The sequence below is a fragment of the Amborella trichopoda genome, chromosome 11 (genome assembly GCF_054954075.1).
Source record: "Amborella trichopoda isolate Santa Cruz 75 chromosome 11, AtrichopodaSantaCruz75HAP2 v2.0, whole genome shotgun sequence".
Lineage (NCBI taxonomy): Eukaryota > Viridiplantae > Streptophyta > Magnoliopsida > Amborellales > Amborellaceae > Amborella > Amborella trichopoda.
In genome coordinates this window covers 25,746,708-25,767,156 of record NC_142346.1, presented here as the reverse complement: position 1 = coordinate 25,767,156, position 20,449 = coordinate 25,746,708, and the positions used below count along the sequence as shown (strand labels likewise).

Below are 20,449 nucleotides of genomic sequence, written 5' to 3'. Positions count from 1 at the left end.
TACGAGAGAAAGTGGGGCATAATTTGATCTTTTCATACCCACATTTAATTTGCTTGAAAATTGTTACAAGGGCTGATCTTCAAGGTGGACGGTTGAACTTTATCCCCCTATAGTGGCCTTTCGGCTTCCTATGAATATTTTGGCAGATTGGGACCATTGTAAGTAGTTTGGTTCATCTAACCTAATTGTAGTTTTCACCTGGATGTGGTTAGGTTGACTACTTACCCAAGGAAATGTTGTGCTTGATTTCTGATATTCTTCCCCCCTCTCTCTAGCGCGAACCCCAATTCTCTTCCCAAGGAATTGATAACTAGTTTCCAAAGCTTGAAAATTTTCCCCTTTCTATGGTTCTTTGGGCGAGAAGGATATGGAATATTGACTCTAGGATTGCAGAAAACTAACAGACATCCTAGGGTTTCGAGCCCTATTCTGAGTTTGAGAAAGAAGAGAGGAAAAACACATTCAAGCACAATGATTGAGTAAATAATATGGACGTATATCTCATTATTTAAATCACGGGCCAATGTGCCCTATATATATTACACATATAACCATGTGGAATTTACAATACTAGTTGGCATGCATGTTGGTTACAGCTATTTTTGTACATACTGAGTTTCCAAGAATGTGAGGATTCTTAGTCAATGTACCTTATCATTGCATGCTCCATCATACGAGATTTCCTTAGTTGCAGTGTGGGGCCATAATATTCGCAACAATAAGCATACTAGAACTTATAACTAAAAACATTAGAAAAAAAAATGTTTGAATTTGTGCATTAAAAATCCTTACGGACTTCATTGCATAAGACCACATATAAGTACCATCCATTATAGACCTGCTACTCACCTGCTCGGATAAAAAAGTCACCAACAAAGAACCCCCCAGAACAGCAAGCTGCACACAAGTGGAAGTGACAAATATTCACCATATTATTAGCAGTTATGAAAAGTCTTGCATAATCACGAACTTAAAATGAAGAACATAACAAGATTCAGGTGCTCTAGGGAATGGACTACACAGCAAAATCAAGATTTAATGTTACCAAAGTTGCAGCAGCATGACCAGCCAATGCTCCAAAGACAACTCCGAGGGGAGACGAAGCGGCCGCAAGTGCTGCCAAAGATATAATGATAAACTGAGAACCAGAATATAAATAGTCTGATTATACACGTGTATGATCAGAAATTCAAAGGTTAAAAAGATGCAGCCTACTAACCTATTGTGGAGAAAAATGATTTATCACCCCATTCTGCAACAAAAACTAAAAAGAATGTGCCAAAGGCAGTATTTGCAGCTGCCACAATACCAGCACCGTCTCTTGAGAATTCTGAAACTGCTAGCTCTGCCTGTTTCATGTTCAAAAAGCAAGTTGGATGAAATTGTTACATGAAATATGATGTTCTATCCCAGAATATGATGGACAACATATCATTCTACTCTATATTATGGGCTGATATAACTTTTAACGAAAATGTTTGACTGAATTATGTAAGGGCTTTAATATCAAGGCAAGAGCAAGGTATTCAGAATAGAAAATCAGAAGAAATTTGTATTCTTAACCTCTTCTTGTTCTTCCTTAGTTTTCATGCTATCACTTGAAATGGCCTCGCGCAGAGTGGAAAACCCAAAATAGACCTGAAATGCAATAGTCACATAAAAAAATATACAAATTGGTAAAATCTTTGTAGAATTTGACAAACGACTTGAACTGTTGAACGTACCACTTGAAAATTGCATTAAGTTTAAACACGATCCCATGCACATAAGTATGACGAAGATGCAAGCATGGGGAATTTTGCAGGAGTTAAGAACTTCACAAACTAAGGGAGCTGAAGGTTACCAAGAGGCAAACTGCCAAAATGTCATCAATGGGCAACTCTGTCTCACCCAATCTGCGCATATAAGATGGCTTCAGAACCTTGTATGAAGTAAGTGAAAAGAAGATAGGCCATGCAAAGAAAACAGGAAATGATCAAACAAAACTGGATAGATAAGAACAGAGTCATGATATATAACTAATCAAGAATTCGAGCAATACCTGAATGGAAGGATACCATCAATGTAATGGAAGATGCGGCCAAGAAAGACAGATATGATAGTCATAGCTCTGAGAGAGGAAAAGAGATATGAAGCTTTTCACTTAGATTCTTGCTATGGAGGCAGGCCAGAAGTAGGCAACTATAATGCAAACGAAATCTTACCAAAAAGCAAGCAAATTATTGTACATGTGTATGCAAGCCATTAAATGAAGAAAAGAGGTAAACGAGTAAAAGAGGAAGCTCAGGAATAATAGAAGTATGAAAGTCCACATAATGTCCTATGATCTTGCCCAGACTAGCCCACCAAATTATAAAGTACCAAGTTCATTTTCAATAGGAATGGATTACATCATGGACTATATCATGTTGAAGCATATGTTAAACACATCAATCCCTAACGATATGTGAAAAAGACTAGCGTGGTAGAGTTACGTCGTTATTGGTGGCATCTAGAAAAATATTTTTATGACGAAGTCAAAAAAAAAAAAACATCAGCTATCTATCTGACGGGTAATTGCTTGCAAGCCCAAGACAAGCTACTACCCTTACTGCTATCAACTGCAAAACATCAGTGTGACCCCTAGGACAGAGGAAATGAATGGCATAACCCTTGAGAAAGTTATGCTCAAACGTCCATTCTTCTTGTGACAGTGTTTTGACTTTCCATACCTTGCATCAATCAAACAGCAAAGAAATTAGCAAATCAATAGTGCAAGTGATAATGCAACAACTGTTTAAAGCATCTACCTTTCCGGTAGTTAACTTCTCCCATGCTAGAAGGAAACTGCTGAATCTGAAGGTATCAACTAGTGGTCTTGCAATGGTAGGATGCTAATATGGAAAAGGTGAAGGCGATTTAGCCATGATAACCATTCACTCAGTTTTTTGAAGCCCCACTAGGGGAGAAGGGCTCATAGCGTCATTAGACTCACCTTCAACAGTCAAACCTACATAGCATCGGGGTATTCTGAGGTGGCAAAGTCGAATCCGTCATCATGAGTCTAGCACTCAATTGCATGGCATGCACACATGGAAAGATATGACCTTGGGCTAAAGCAAGAGCTGTTCTTGCAAAGAGAACCCATTGGCATCCGGGGTAGGCATAGTCAACCACCAATGTCTCATGCTCTTTATACAATCTCAGGTGTCTATGGGTCTCTAGCAGGAAGGATAAACCATTACTTTGATTCCACGGGCAAAGCACACAGGTTGGCATAACGTGACAAATGCTGTACTTGAGCATAGTGCATCCGAACTGTTAGGATTTGCTGATTGGGATAACAGTAAACATGGTGCCAACTGCTTGGATGAATAATGTCCACATCTGAAACGAGTTATTCACTAAGTTTCCAAAATGATTGCCAGGTTTGAGCAAATTACACCCAAGTCAAAAACCCAAATTGTTTTAAAAATATATTTTTAATATAAAATGGTGCTCTGACATTTTTGTTTTCACATTTGTTCAAACAGTTTTTCTCCTATTTATTGCATTTTATGAGATTTTGTAATTTTGTTATACTTTAATATCCCATGAGTACTTTTGGCATTTGAAACTTTTAAGTTTCTTTTGCGCATGTGTGGGTGGGTGGGTGTGTCTGCGTGTTCTTTTTTCTTTTCTTTTAGGAGATTCCTGCAAGTCATGTTTAGAGATAAATCGGTTTTGAAAAGCCCTCACACCTATACATGGACTTCTGCATTTTGAGTGACATCCTACATCTTCCGTTAGATTGTTAGTGGAAGGGGAAAAGACAGTGGTGGGATCATTGTGGCAGGTTATTGGACCATCACATATTAACTCCAGCAGATGGAACTTGCTATGGACACCAGCTTTTTTCGTTTCTTTAGTTTTTTTGGATCACAGGGTACTCCAGCTTCATTTGTCATAAATACAATTCTGATTCCTTACTACCTACAACTTCTATGTGTAGACCCTTATCGACAAGTACCAACCCATTTCACATCTGTTCTCACCAAGATCCTTACACAAACTACAAGTTCAAATGAGACCAGTAAGCAACTTAAGGATTCTACTTTAACACTATCACAATCAATCTCCCACACACTCTCACTTTCACCTTTATGTGCATAAGGTCCTCCCTACACATACACACTATCAATCAAGGTAGATTTTGAACTTCAATTCCCCATCTATAAATGATTCTGTCTGTTATATTCTTTGGTAGGACTAACAATGTTTTCAAGATGCTATTTCTAATATTCCCTATTTTAGTACCTCTTTAGGAGATTGATTGTCTTGTTTTGCCCTCTGGTTTCTCTCTTTTAAATTAACCATGATTATAAGGGGCAGAGAAACTTTCCAAATCTTGGCCAGATACTTGTTTGTGAATTTCCTTTGGAACCAGTTTGTAAGGAGGCTTTGCTTGGTTGTGCCAGCTATTGCATTAATGTTGATTGGCATATGCAATGTTCAAAAACGCGTAGGCGGTTTGGGCTCTGGGCCACCTAGGCGGGTATATAGACCCATTTATTGTATATATTATATAATAATAATTACGAATTAAGGCTATTTTTTGGTTATAATAAATTAATAATTACTATCACATGCAAAAAATATTTTCGATAAATTAATAATTACGAATTAATACTATTTTTTGGTTTACCAATAAATTAATAATTATGGTTAAAAGCAAAAAGCATTTTTAATAAATTAATAATTACGAATTAATACTATTTTTTTGGTTTACCAATAAATTAATAATTACTATCACATGCAAATGCATTTTCGATAATTCTGGAAAATTCAAACCAAATGAGAAAAATTACATCATTTACGAAAAAGAACTTCTCACAGTTCTAAGAGGGATCAAACGATTTCACATCTTTCTTGCCCCTGAAGAGTTTACTATCAGAACAGATAATAAAGCTATCAAAGATTTTTTAACAAACAAAAAAGGTGAAGATAATCCAAGAAGGATTAGATGGTCAAATCAAATCAATCATTACAATTTTAAGGTAGAACTAGTCAAAGGAATAAACAATATCCTTGCAGATTTTCTTAGCATGAACTCGGATTAATCAGAAAGATTAATCTAATGGATAAAGGCAAGAGGCCAGTCAAAGACGCTCCTCCTAAACAAGGAAGAGGCAGGAGACAGTGCCCATGGTCCAATCAAGAAGAGGAGGCTAGAGAAGTTTCCTATTCTCAGTTTGCTCAAAGTCAAGGTTGTGGGCCAACACTTATAAAGAAATTGTTGAATTTCAAAAACATATTCAACAAAGTTTTCCAGTAGAAACCAGACAGGTTTCTAGTTTTTATAAAAATCCAAATATTCCCAATAAAATTTATGAAGAACCAAATGAGGTATGGAAAAACCATATCCTTGAAAGCAGATCGAAATTTCGTAAACATTTGGGAAAGACTTTCAGACCTAATAGCCAATTAGAGTCAAGATTTTGACAAACTAAAAGAAAAGGTATTCAAGTCCTTTAAACAAATAGATTCAAAAAATGAATTCATTTTTGGAGATCGCTCATTTACTAGATAATAATTCTAGTGAACCTATTTTTGAAAAAATTTAAGAATATGCTTATATGAGAAAGCAAAAAATGTTTTGCCTGAAGACGTGTTTGAAAGAATATCTAATACAGTTGATTCTGAGCAGTATCAAATAATTCTAGAATTACTAAACCAGTATTTTTCTGGTCTATATAAAGACTCCAAAAAAAATATAAAAACAATAATAACTATTAATCATAATGAGTGGTGCTATGATGCAATTGATTGGGGAATCGCTGGTAGACTCGTCTTTGAGCATCTAGAATGGATGCAAATAAGACACTTCCCTAATTTTATAAAAAAATATGCTTTATAAAGTTTTCAAATCATGAAAATTTTAATAAATACCTTACTTTTCAAATAACAAGCACCATCGGATGGAGATCTAAAGAAAGATTCTTCCAGCCATACCAAATTTGGTATCTAATGGAAACCACCAATAACGATTTAACACTCGCCAAAGACACGATCGTGATAGATATAAAAGTCTATGAAATCAATGTAAAAACTTATGCCATAAAAAATATGGTATCATTCTGCCAAGAAATATGTGAATTAAAGAATAGACACTCTTTTAAAATTAGTGATGGAAAAAGACCTTTTGTCACTGATCTACACATAAGTCACTGTTCCACTGATAGCCAAATCAAAGAAACAGATGACTTCTTGAGCAAATGTGAAAGACTAATCAATCAGGATCAACCATCAGATCTATCTATAGAATCAGAAGAGTTGTTTATGGACGAAGCTGAAACCAATTACTGGGCTATGGAAGGACAAGAAAATATCAGTGATTGTAGCCTAGATAGTGTTGGAGAAGCCAACATCAGCCACATGATGGAAAGATGATATTTGCTAAAAAAGCAATGCATCTATCAGAAAGGACGGTATGACTGCAAACATAATGAAGCATCATACAAAGGAATCACCTTTTACTCTGACAACGTACAATTATGAAATCTACTTTTTCAAAGGTAGTGTAATAATAGAGGGTGGAATCTACTTTTTCAGAGGTCGTGCAATAATCAAATAAGATATAGAACGCATTTGAAATCCGCGTTTGGAGTCTGCAGGCTATAAAAGGAGACCAAGGCCTCAGAGTTGGACATCGAGTCTCGAAGAACAACATCTGAGAGTCCATTTCAGACTTTTTCTTATGTTTCATCCTTCTTTTTTATTAAGTACCAGTGTTCTTTTCTTCTCCTTCTTTCTCATCTTCATCTGCTTCTCTATGTTTGTGTCCTATAATCCTAAAGTCTACTACTGTGTAATCAGTATTACTTGATTAATGAGAGTTGTTGTTGTTGTGTGTCCTGTTGAATTATGTTTGTTGCGTTGCTATTCCACTAATTGATATCACAGCCTCAGTTTCTGGTAAATTTTCTTTTAATTCGGTTTTAATTCGTTTATGTTCTTTTATTTGTCTATTCAGTTACTGTATGAGTCCTTTTTAAAACCCATACACCTGTAAGTTTTACCTCGTAAGTCAAATCCCATTTTTGCACAAGGTTGTGTTTGAAGGGAGTAGGACTGTCAAGAGGTTCTGATAGACATACAGGGGGCCTTAGGTGCCAAAAGAGAATCTCATATGGCTGACATAACATGCATAATCGGTAAAAGTGATCAGAAAGAATTTGATTTCGATCATAGTTTGCATATTAACAAGTCTTCTGAAAATAATATTATAAGTATTAGTAGAGGTCTAAATGGACTCATAGATTTATGTAATAGCTCGTTTGAAATAGTATACAGGGGTTCGCCAAAATCATAAACCTTAGGCAAATAATCAACCAAAACTGTTGAAATCAGCAAGATCTAGGTTGCTTTGGCCAAACTTTGGCCAAAATCAGCAAACCCGAGACCCCACTGTAAGTTCCCCTCTTTCTTGTTGACCTAGGGCACCAAAAAAAGTAGTGTTGCAGTAACTCTGTATGTGCTACAGTAACTTCCGTACATGCTACAGTAACTTTTGTGTAGATCGCACAAGCTCTAATACCAATTTGATGCAGGGAAAGTTTATGGAATAGTAAAATCAGCAAAAAACAAGCTAAACACAAGCACAATTCGAAGAAACCTACGTTTCTTCTCCAAACCCCAAGCTAGGGTTCCAAAGGCCGAAGATTTTCTCTTTCAATTTTCAAAAATCATGAGGAATTGACCCTCTCAAGGTTCCACACACCTCCTATATATTATAATTCAATGTTCAAAGATATTATATGTCCATGCAATGATTAAATAACTTATAGATCCTAACTTCAACTTAAATTTCATAATTACAGTGTTACCCCTATGAACAGTACCCGTGAACAGTACTCATGAAATAAATAAAAGATTATAAAAACCCTAAAATTCTTAAAAAATTAAAAATCCCTAGAAACCCTAAAACTAAAATTATAATATACATAATTTGAAATTGAATAAAAATAAAAAATAAGAACACTTTTTCCCTCCATCACTTACACTCACTTCTCATGGGTACTTTTACTACCTATCTATACTTATTAATATGATATCACCAATTTCAAAAAGAAACAAAATGGGGCCAGGCCTACCAGGAAGATTTCAAGAATGCATTCCTAAAGAATCTTTATGATGAATTCTCTGTGCACTTTTTTAAGAAACAAGCTACTTTGTGTCCTAGGCCAGTTTATGTCACAAGCACCACTGCACTGAATTGTACCAATTCAATAGAAATTTTTTTCAGCTTACACTGATAAAGGATGCATTATCGCGATTTCTTGTGAAAAGTCACAGAAAACAGCTACATATAATTTTGCATTTGTCTATTATTTTGCACCTGGTAAGCGCCACCCATCATCTTTCATTACATGTGCCCAATTTTTATGATATTAATGAAGTAGGTGTATGAAGACTACATAAAAACTGTGGCTGAGTGACAAAGAGATGCTCTGGGCCATTCTAAAATCCAGATACAACGGTCGAACCGGAGATTTCCCAGGACGAGTCCCATAGGGACTGGTCTATTAATGCAACAAAATTATTAAAAATAAAAGGCAAAGTACAGTCAACACAATGATTCACCAGCTCAACCCCCAAGTATATGACCAGTTTGATTGGGTGGTTCAACAAGCAGACACTGGTTCTGACCACCTCTCCATATTTCTAGTTAAGTCTAAACAGTAAAACTTGCTGGTCAAGTCCAATTTTCAAACACCAATAAAAATTGATGCAGGAATGATGCCAGATAAGAAGTTAAAAAATTCCTAATCATTAGTCATGCCACAGAGCAACTTACGCTAGAGCACCAAATGTTCCAACAAAAACAATAGCAGCAGAATTCCGGGCTGCAAGGAGTGCCTGATAAGGAATATAAAGGTTAGAAAGCAAATAACAGGAGGTGCATAAGCCTCACAAAACAAAACTAATTTTAGCTCTTCATAAAATGAAGAATGCACACATTATGTGAAGTCAAAATCTATTCTCACTGAAAAACAAAGTCAACGCACCATAAACTGAATTTATCAAGAATGTAAACTGAGTTAACTTTTACATGGAGTGAGGAATCCTCACTCCATCATAAGACCACTAATGAATGCATTGCAGCAAAATTGAAAATATAGCAAATCATGAAAATACTCATCCTCAAGCACTTAAAGCTAACAATTCCATTTTTGAATTAGCAACATCATCCTTGTAGATGACATTGATCTCTAAATTTTCATTATACGAGGTGGAGAATAATCATTTATGCAGTAGTTGCTGGATAAAGGTGAATGGAATAGTCAAGGACAGGAAAATTTCACCAATGGATATCCCCTTCTATCAACCTAGCCAGTCACAGCAGTCAGCTAGTGCCCAATCACACAGTAATCAGAATACAAGTCAAGCTTAAAATATCAGGGATCAGTCATAAAGTTTCCCATCATAAAAGAAAAACTAGATTGTGACCAGCAAGCTCGGTAGTCCCATGGCTGAGATATTGTTGACATTGTTTCACAGTGTTGGTTTCCGAAAAGGGCGTCTACTTTTTACACCTATACATTTATTCACTCACTCTATAGAGAGGATATATGCAAGTTGGCAAAGAATCTCTGACATGCTAAAAGCATGAATATGAGGAAAAACCCGAAAGAAATAAGCAACCAAATGTAGATCAAATTTTCATATAAGGAGAAACAGTTTTTGGTAAAAAAACTGGTTCATTATAGTACTCCAATTCTCACTAACATCATCGATAAAGAGCATCGGAAACTAAAGCTGAAAGGCTTTTCGTTCCGCGATAAAAAAGGTTTTATCACCCAGCTCAGAAAAAAATATCAGCAAGAAGGCCTGCACCAGATATATAAAGCCATGAGTGCCTTGATTAAAATCAATGGGCTCTGTTTCTTAAAAACAAGAAAAAACAGACTTCTCTAAACTTACAAAGATGCAGAATTGAAACAGAGAAGGCAATGCATAACAACTCGATCCCTATCATACTTGGGAATCTGAGAAAAATGGTACACTCTTTTCACTACTAAATCCACCTCTAGTGCTTGGGAATCTAAGATAACAAACAAACGCCTCTCCTGATCCTAGAGAGTTCAGAGTACAACTGATGGAGGGCAAGATTATTCTTATTTTTTATTTTTGAACCTCGTTTTTCTTCCCATATAAGCCTACACCCTTGTCAAGGTTTAGGATTCGCATTCCTTATCCAGTTCTACTACCAGACTACTGAGATGAGTCAGCAGTTGTGAGTTTTGTTTCCCTTTTGAAAGCACTTACCATGGATTGTTCAAGTTCTTTATTTTGGGAAGCATCTCTAAGGTTTTCGGTAACAGTAGGTTTCAATTTCAAATGATATATTATAGTTTCAGTTTTAGGGTTTTTATGATTTTCAGGGATTCTAGGGTTTTTTTTATTTTTATTTACCATTCACTTGTTACTATTTGTAGTTACTACTATTCTGGAGTACTACTCCTGGTACTGTTCACAATGGTAAAACTGCCATTATGAATTTTAAGTTTAAGCTAGGATATAGGGGTCAATGTATTATTTGTTTGGACCCTTTTTGTACTTAGAGCATCAAATAATATTATAAAAAGGTGCATGGGGGCCTTAGAGAAGGCATTCACGTGATTTTCCATATCTAAAAAAAGAAAGGCTCAGGCTTTTGCAACCCTAGCTTGGGTGTGGAGAAGAAACCCTGTGTTTCTTTGAATTGTGCTTGTGTTTGGCTTTGTTTCTTGCTGATTTTACTGTTTCCTCAAATTTTCCTGCATCAATAACCCTATAGGACTCATCATTACCCAGTCATTTCCTTCTCCATATTCAAAGTCCTCTCAAAATTGTTCGGTTCCATCCTAAACTACCTAGGCCATTTAGTCAAAAGAGCTCTATTAACAATGATGAAGAATCACCATCATAGCTTTAACTGAAACAAAACAAGCACACCCCTCCCTTCAACTGATCCGCCAGGTCTAGGGCCGCAGACCTTGCCAGTTGGTGTCCCTGCCCCAAGTAGGGGCCTCAAGGGGGCATCTGGGTTATCTGGAACTCTTCTAAGAATACTCTCGAGTCCTCTCACACAAGGGGCTTCTCAATTACTATCCTCCTCTCCAAGATAACAAATGGATACCCCTGGAAATTCACTGCCATATATGGTCCTAACTCAGTGGCACAAAGAACCCTGCTTTGGGACCAGCTAGAGCTAGTTGCCACCTTACCTCACTGCTCCTAGTGTTGGGGGGGGTTTCAATATCACTGATGGCCCTTTGAAAGAAACTCTAACTCCAACATCTCGCAAGGGATGCTGGACTTCTCAAATTTGATCTCACGCAATGAAATTCTAGATATCCCACTCCAAGGAAACCAATTCACCTGGCTGACGACTTTGCCCAACCCACCCTCTCCAAACTTGATAGGTTCCTACTCTCCTCAAACTAGATAGGTTCCTACTCTCCTCAAACTAAGATGAGGACTTCCTTGGCTTCCACGCGTTAGCGCTACCTAGACGTACTTTTGACCACTGCCCTATAATCCTATACACCCTATCTAGCCTCGAGAGACCCTAGACCGTTTCGATTTGAGCTCTCTTGGCTTGACGACGCTCCTCTATCCTCTCTCATCTCCTAGTGGTGGGAGTTCTTCTCCCCACACGTCTCAGGTAGGGTAAGCTAGAAGCTGCAAACAAAAATTCAACTCCTTAAGGCACCCCTCAAAGCCTAGAGTAAAACCACCCCAAGTAATTTCTCCCATCTCAAGAATACCCACCTGGTTGCGATCCAAGCCTTAGACCTTATTGAGGAATCCCGAACCTTGTCAATCTTTGAATCTAACCTTAGAACTCAACACAACCCTCAAAAAGGAAGAGATTTTTTGGTTTCAAAGTCCAAGATCAACTGGCTCCACTCCAAGGACCATAATACCGGTTTCTTCCACATAATCGCAAATTACCGAAGATGCGACAATTCTATCTCCATTATTAAGGTTGGAAATAGGATTTTGGACCAACCTCTTGAAATCGAAGTAGGCATCCTATCCTTCTTCCAAAATCTTTACTCTGCCCCCTCGGCTACCAGACCTAGGATGGGCAACATTCAATTCCTCACAGCTCCTGCTCATTGGGTCCAACAGTTGGAACGACCCTTCTCTGAACCAGAGATCTTGGCAGCTATTGCGGACCTAGGTAAAGACCAAGCACTACGCCTAGATGGCTTCCCAGTAGCTCCCTTCAAGCTATTCTGGGAAACTTTTAGGCCCAATCTCCTAAGTTTCTTTGAAGAATTCTTCCATCGAGGTATCCTCCACAAAGGTATGTATGTGACCTTTATTGCTCTTGTCCCAAAAATCGAAGAGCTAGAAAAACTGAAGGACTTCCAACCAATCAGGTTGGTCAACTCCACCTACAAGATACTCTCCAAAGTCTTCGCTTCAAGGCTTAAAAGAGGTCCTCCCCTTTGTGATCTCTCTCTCTCAGAGTGCCTTCATCAAAGATAGGCAGATCCTTGACGGGGTCTTGAAGGCGCATGAATGCTTGCACTCTGGCACCTAGCTAAAAAACCGGGCCTGATCTTCAAGATTGATTGGGAAAGGGCATATGACCATGTTGATTGGTCAATCTTGAACAAAACAATGGCTAGGACGGGGTTTGGGGAGCGTTAGAGAAAGTGGATGAGGGACTGCTACTCCCACCCCTTCTTCTTCGTCCTCATTAATGGATCACCAAAGGGCTACTTCCCTTCTTCTAGGGGTCTCTAGCAAGGGGATCCCCTATCTCCTTTCCTCTTCACTATCTCTGCGAAGGTGTTCAGCCAATCTGTCTCTCGCATGTACTAGTCTGGTCTTCTTTCTGGTTTCAATAGCAATACTAGAGGCCCCACGGTTTCCCACCTACAGTATGCCGATGACACTCTCGTCTTTATAGATGTTGTTTTGTAGGAAATTGAGAACGTGCACCTCTTTCGCATATGCTTCAAGTATGCCACTGGCTTCAAAGTGAATATGGAGAAATCCAAGATGATTGCGGTCGCTCTCACTCCTTTTAAGACTAGAGCCCTTATTCCAGATTGGGAGTGCAAAGTCGAAGATCTCCCAACAAGCTACCTTGATTTGCCGTTGGGCTTAGGAAACCATAAAAAGAGGTAGCGGACTCACATTATAAACAATATTGACCGCTACCTGGCAGGGTGGAAAGGTAGATTCATGTCTTTCACGGGTAGGACCATGTTCATCAAGGCCACCCTAGCTAACTCCCCGGTTTATCTTATGTCCCTGCGGCGGTTGCAAGGCGTCTCGAACAGTCGATGAGGAACTTTCTTTGGTCACGGGATGCTGAATCAAAAGATTTCCACCTCATTCGTTGGGCTAAAGTTTGCCAACCGAAGCACCCAGGTGGGCTTGGGATATGGATCTTGGGGAAATAGAACACAACCTTACTTGGGAAGTTGTGATGGCATCTCGCAACCCATAAAAACTTAGCTCTAGTCTCAAGTCATCAGCTGCAAATATAGAATTTCGACAAACTCCTGGCTATCGGACGGGACACCAAGCACGGCCTCAGGGGCCTAGAAGTCTTTCATGTCTTCTTTATCCCTCTTTCAACAAAATATTTGTTTCCATCCAAGGGGAGGCATAAGAATTAATTCTGGTCAGATCTATGAGTGGGCCACACTCTGTTCAAGGACTTGCTCCCATCTCTTTTTTCTCTAACTACCAACAAGTCCTCCATTATTGCCGACGAGATGCCCATCTACGAAAATTTGTAGTATCTGGAACCCTTCCTTCAGACACCCTCTTTCTGATGTTGAAACCTTGGACTTCATCTTTGTCTTCTATACTGAATTCTACATTCCTCCTCTCTGGCCTTGACAGCCTGGTGTGGACCCCCTCCCCTTCAGGCTCCTTCTCGGTAACCTCCTTTTACAAAAAACTTTTGCAGCCTCCCACCTTCCCCCATGCCCTGACCTCTGTAGTCTCTAAGGTATGGTCTACAATAGCCCCACCAAAAGTGCAAGCTTTTAATTGGATAGCATGCTCAAAAAAAGCCCTCACAGTTGACCAACTACAACGGAGGGGAATTCGCATTCCCAATCATTGCATTATGTGTCTTTCTGAAGAAGAGAGCAACCCCCACCTTTTTAATCCATTGCAACCTTGCCCTCAACAGTTGAAGTCAACTTCCCCGTCTTTTCGACCTGACTTGGGTTACTCCTACTTCCATACCAGCCCTCCATAAATTCTCAATGGACACTTCATGGTCAAAGGAGGCAGGCTTTTATGGAAGGCCTCCTTGGGTCATCTGGACCAAAAGAAACTCAAGGATCTTCCGAGGGGTCAAGTGCAAAGCTTCGCCCGTATTCCAAAAAATTACCTCTCAGGTCATTTTCTGGGCTTCCAACCACAAGGCTTTCATTGGTATTTCGGCTTCGTCATTCCTACAAAATTAGGAAGATGTTCTCCATTTCAAATCCCCTTGGGTCTCATGAGCTAAGAACTAGTCTCCTCCTCTGACAGGCCTCACTAAACTCAACTTTGACGGGTGTTCCCTAGGAAACCCAGGACCAACTAGGGCAGATGCCAACATCATGGCAACTCCCCACTTGCTGAGTCTACGGCTCTCCTCTCGGGTCTCAAAATGTTCAACCCCACATGGGGACTACCACTGATCGTTGAAGGAGACACCCAAAACACTATCACTTGGGCTGCTAGAAATGCCCCTCCTCCCTGGTACCTTGCTCAAATTTATGACGAAATTATGCACATTTGCAGGGATATAGCCATCTTCTGGAGTCATACTCGCCTTGGTGCACCAACTGGCTAAGGATGGAGAGGTGGCACGCGTCGCAGGGTCATAAGCATTGGGTTTTTTTGGCACACCTTTGTTTTTGGGTCCTATTTTTTCTAAGGACTTATGGAATCCCTGGATCCTCAGTTTATATGTTTTTGTAAATCCTCTGTAAATGGGCAATTGTTATAAACCCTACCCATTTTTTGTATAGGGCTACTCTTTTTGGAAGACTATTTTTTTACAGAGAGGCCTGGCCTATGGGCCCTCTCGATGTACTACTATGATCTTTTCTTTTACTTAATACAATAGTTAACTTTATCAAAAAAAGACAATTATGAAGAATCAAATACCAAGGCTTCCTGTAGCTTTTGGGCCATAGTTATCAGGATCTCCCAACCAAGCGGTCAATCCCACTCTGGAAGCTTACTTCTACGATTTGAGGGAGGGAGATCTAGCTCCTATGTGATTTTTAAACTTCTGGATCTCAATCCTTCCTATTTCAAGATCCTGAGTTATATGGGATCCAAATTCCATTGCATCATAATTTAGGGTCATTGGTAAACTGAACCAAGACCTCCACCAATGTTGGGTCAAGATTCCCTAAGTGGTAAACTCCAGTGTACCTCTTCCCCTCTTTAATAGGTCACAAGTTTGAACCTTGAGACTTGAGCTTCATTTTAATGCTAAACAGTAACTATTTTGCATAATTAGCTAACACTTTTAAGCATTACATAGCATATTAGTTGCATGTTGTGTTCATACATAATTTCCGATGGTGGTATACTTCATTGTCCCTTTTGGGCTCTGTAACAAGTCATGATACCTTGAGCTTCAACTCAATACTCACCATAATACTTTTCATTCAACAAAGAAGGATGGCCATGATTTTTATTTTGTTACATAAAGTCATAAACTACAATCAAAGAATGCAAAAATTAAAATATTTTATAATGATTCAATTTTCTCAATTTTTTAAAGTTCTAGTTTTTCTAAAAAAAATTATTATTTAATTGAAATATAAACTACACTAAAAGGAGTGCAAAAATATTAAATTATTAAATAATGATTAAATTTATTTCCATTTTTAATAAAATTTCAAAGTTTTAAAAGTTTGTTAATTATTTAAAATATAATAGGGATTGTGTTCCTGACCTAGGGAATCCCAATTAAGCTCGTTCGAGGACCTCAATTTTCAACTAGATGGAGCTCAGACCTATAGAACTTATCATTTGATCCCTAAAAGTTGGGATTGACCTCCCCAACATATAGGGATCTAAATCCCCTAAATTTTGGGGTGTACAGATTGCGATCCCAAACCTAGGGACCTTCTAGCCTTTCACAATTCCTCGCTCCCAATCCAACCCCAGAACCACTCTCAATCCTGATCCCATCAATAGTGTTTTGGCCTACAGCTATTTTCCCATTTTACAGAATGGAATAGCGAGGCCCCTTCTCAAATTCCAGGTGGAGCGTGTTATTATTTTCTCCTATTAACAACCATAAAATGAATCCTAGGAAGACAAGAATCCGGCAACAGCAAGGAAGCTTAGGTAACAACAGAGTTATTTCTCTTTTTCCATTTTTATATAATGGAGCTATCTTTTAAAAACATACTCAAGATGTTGCAGTTTATCAAATGGTAAACAGATATACTAACGAACATTCAAAACTCTAAGCTTCTTTGCACAAGAAAATAAGTAACCAATGCATTATCAACCTTCAAATATATCTCCAACAATGATAAATAAGGAGGTTTCCCTAACCGAAGTAAAACCTGTGGTAACATCACTGAAATCCCCAATATAAGGAATGGACTGCAACCCACTTGCAAACTGTAAACTAGCCATTGCATATGGTGAATATTGAAGAGTGGAAAATCCAAAGAGCATTGCAAATTTCATCCAAGATGAAAATGATATCTCAGCAGCATTATCAACACCATCCACGAAAGGCGTTGATATTTTGCCATCTTTGGCTACGAGGCTTGCTCCAACACATTTATCCAGATGATCAGAATTGTAGTGGACATGCATGAGTTCAGATGATACGTCCAAACAATTCATCTTATCATCAACAAATCCGAGGTCCTGCAGTCAAAAATCTAAATTAATGATTAGCACAAAATTCCCATCATAGCAAGAATTAAATCCTAAAAGATTGCAACCAAGTTAGAGCATTTCATTGCATGGTCCAAAATGGAATATGATCAATATCTTAATCAGGGTCACTCATAGCCAAGCATAAAGATAGAAAAAGAAATGCTTAAGTTACAAGTACCTCAATAAAACAATGATATAGCTCACAATTTCACCAAAGGCTTGAGCCAGTGACCGTTATCAACCCCTCCCCTTCATTCATAGCCACACACCGAGATAGGAAAAAAGGAAAGGTCTAAGTTACGAGTACTTCAATAAAGCAATGATATAGGTCACAATTTGAGCAAAGGGGCTTGAGCCAGTGACTGCTATCATCACCTCCCCTTGCAACTTTGGCATGGATAAAATACAAGACCAAGTACCACTAAATTCACATAATACTCAGAGAGGTTTCAGCATCAAATACTTCTACTGATTAAGAATAAATTTTCGGTAACAACCAATGACAGCTAAGATATGAATCAATTCCATAAATGAAAGTCCCCCATCCCCTGCACAATCTCTTTATGGAAAAAAATATATAATATGAATCATGATCAAGTACCATTATGATGACAACAGCGGTGATTGAACATTATTATGCTAACTATTGCTATTGTGGACATAACAGAAACAACATTCTCCTTGATATTTGTCGTATTCCAATCCACACAAATCATTTAAGTTATGACTCCTAACAGAATCGATGGGAAAAGTTAGCTACTTTGTCCAGGTAATCCATTGGATTAAACTATAAACGACATGGAAGATGCATGTGACATCAAGCATGATTATGTTAAGGTGTACAAGTACACCAACAACACGAATGCACAAAGTGTAATCAAGTAAAAGAACACAATTGGTCAGGGTGTATTATCCATTTAACTAGGGATGACACATTTATCAACCATGTCATATGCATATTTATGCTTGGCTAAATATAGTGGCATAGTGCAATGCAGAACAAGCATTCCTTTATAAGACAGCTCTTCAGTAACCAAAAACTATCAAATATCATACATGTCCTTCAAATGAAACTGATGCTGGAGTAGGGCCTCCCAAAATCAATTGCAAGAGCTTTCTAACCTGTCAGTCAATTAAATAAGGAGGACTACAGTACCAGCATGCGGTATTAAAGAAAGAAATAGATGTATTGCAGATTGGGTGTGCGTAGAGAGTGAGGGCGTAAGAGTGCTTAGAGAGATGGATGATTTGGATGGTGCAGTGTGCGAAGAGAGGGGTTTTAAGTGTCTATATTACCAAAATTTCCTACTTAGTTCATCCGTTAAGGCCTCAATGGGATGACCAACATTTCCCTTGTAGGCTGGACTTATTTGAAAAAGTTTAATAAACATTTTTTTCGAATGAGCAGTTGAGCATTTTGTAGCGCTTTCTTAATAATGTAACACTAATTAATGGAGCAGAAAAAACTATTTTCTTCTACGTTCATTAATGGGTGGGATTAAATGAAACCCATCCAAACAGATCCTAAATTCCCAAAGGCTTATTTCATTTTTTTTAAATTACCAAAATTCGAAAGGTATAGTGGGAAAATACATGACCTTAAATTCATAAAGTCAATTGAAATATTTCATCAAAATGCCTTTCAAGAGGTATATAAATGGTACCAAGTTAAAATGGAAATAAACCATTTCCAGAAGCTAAATGGGCGTCTGAAAAAAATTCTAGTTACTTGCAAGGACAACTGCATTTCTGGAGGAACAGCATGTCTTATGAAGTTCTAGGTGATAATCCATCATTTCTTGTTATGTTTAAACACTAGGCCAATATGCTCCACTTAGGGTTTCTTACTCCACCATGGATATGCACAAATCAAAAATTAAAGATGTCTAACCAGCTATCGGTATAGCCCCTGTCATATTTGTTGGATGATTGTCTAACCATGTTCCTTCTCTCCAATGGCCCTTACTCACAGAGAGATTTGCAAAGTTCATGATGTGAGCAAACACAATGGGTAAAAAATGCCGTTTAGATAAATACCTCCACCTGTTGATACATAAATGCCACATACATCTTTCTAGATCTATTCTTTCATGCAAAGAAGTAACATGCACTACAAGGGCTTTTGAGAACATCTCCGACAAAACTAATTTACAGTCAATACCAAAGACCTCAAATTCAATGAAACCCATAACAAGAATGACAACCATAACAAGAATGACAATATATATATACATATATATGGGAATGGATCTTATCAGCCCACAGGCTGACCGCTACAGTGTCAGCCAACAGCTCAAATTAAGTCTGGACCCGATCTAACGGTCACAACCTCATTTCATATTTGAATTTTTATTGTTTTTCTACAAATCCAAATCACTTGAAATTTTTAGAGTATATTTTTTAAAAATAGTATAACCTAATAAAAATATTAAAAGAAAAATTCGTACAATATAAATCAACCAAAAGACCCTCAAAATGTTTTAAGAGTATTTTGGTCAATTTATATTGTGCGAATTATTTTTTTATATTTTTATTAAGTGCACCTTGATGAGAAGAATGTACGCTTAAAATTTCAAATACGAAATAAAGTCGTGACCGTCAAATCGGCCCAGTTTCAATCCGAGCCGTTGGCTGATACTGTAACTGTTAGCCCATGGGCAAACAAGAACCATTCCCTATATATATATATATATATATGTATGTATATGTATATATCTCTCTCTCTCTCTCTCTCTCTCTCTCTATATATATATATATATATATATATATATATATATATATATATATATATATATATAGGGATAATTTAAACTCCACAACCCCTCAAATTACAAAGGTTCAAGATAGAGAGAGTTGTGAAGGGTGGATTTATTAATTTTATAGTCTATTTTTAAAAAAAAGTTACTTTTGTGGAGTAATTTTGTAAATATTACTACAAGACAATGGGTACCTTTGTCATCTCCAATAGGGGTAAAGTTGAAATTTTAACTAAAAGACAAGGGCACCTATAAATAAAGTTTTAGGACACTAACTTCTAGCATGCCATTGTATTTTTGTGAAAATTTCAAATTTGTCCTTACTTAATGGTAAAGTTACCTCTTTAAATATTTTTTTAATAAAAAAGTAATAATTGTTTTGATAAATACACCCATCACAACTCCTTCTAACTTGAACCTTTGTATTTTGAGGGGTTGTTAACTCTAGACAAACCCATAAATATATATATATATATATATGAAAAAGTCTTAAAAACGCCTATAGGCGAATTGCTACAATGTTTTACCCCTGTCATGGACATGCTATGTCCGTAACAATTTTACCTAAAAACAGCCACAGACCTACAGGAGCCGTGGCGGTCCGTGTATATTTTTTGCGTCAATTTTGCATAAAAAAATCCCGCCACGAAAAATCTCGTCATGGACATGTTATATCCGTGACAGACCGCCACGGACATGCTATATTCATGACGGTCTTTAATCCATGCCGTTTGAAAAAATCAGACGGCGTCGAGCCTATGGGTGAAAAAACTGTTCATTTTCGCCCATTGGTGTTTTGTAGT

General features: G+C 37.7%; 1 protein-coding gene across 21 annotated transcripts in view; it reads right to left on the bottom strand.

Annotated features, from left to right (window-relative positions):
* Positions 1-20,449, bottom strand: part of LOC18427010 (GDT1-like protein 1, chloroplastic) — a 43,550-nt gene that overhangs the window by 9,999 nt on the left and 13,102 nt on the right. For 3 of the 21 annotated variants that reach the window (XM_088852229.1, XM_088852230.1, XM_088852231.1), the window contains exons 3-10: positions 16,555-16,878; positions 8,816-8,877; positions 2,042-2,110; positions 1,844-1,895; positions 1,564-1,638; positions 1,220-1,349; positions 1,046-1,116; positions 850-897 (exon numbers count right to left, since the gene is read on the bottom strand). In XM_088852229.1, coding sequence (XP_088708355.1) covers positions 850-897; positions 1,046-1,116; positions 1,220-1,349; positions 1,564-1,638; positions 1,844-1,895; positions 2,042-2,110; positions 8,816-8,877; positions 16,555-16,878 — 831 coding nt within the window. Of the gene's footprint in view, positions 1-849; positions 898-1,045; positions 1,117-1,219; positions 1,350-1,563; positions 1,639-1,724; positions 1,896-2,041; positions 2,111-8,815; positions 8,878-9,743; positions 9,850-16,508; positions 16,893-17,068; positions 17,140-20,449 lie in introns of those variants that run through there. The other 18 variants (XR_016044768.1, XR_016044769.1, XR_016044772.1 and 15 more) reach the window with 15 other exon arrangements.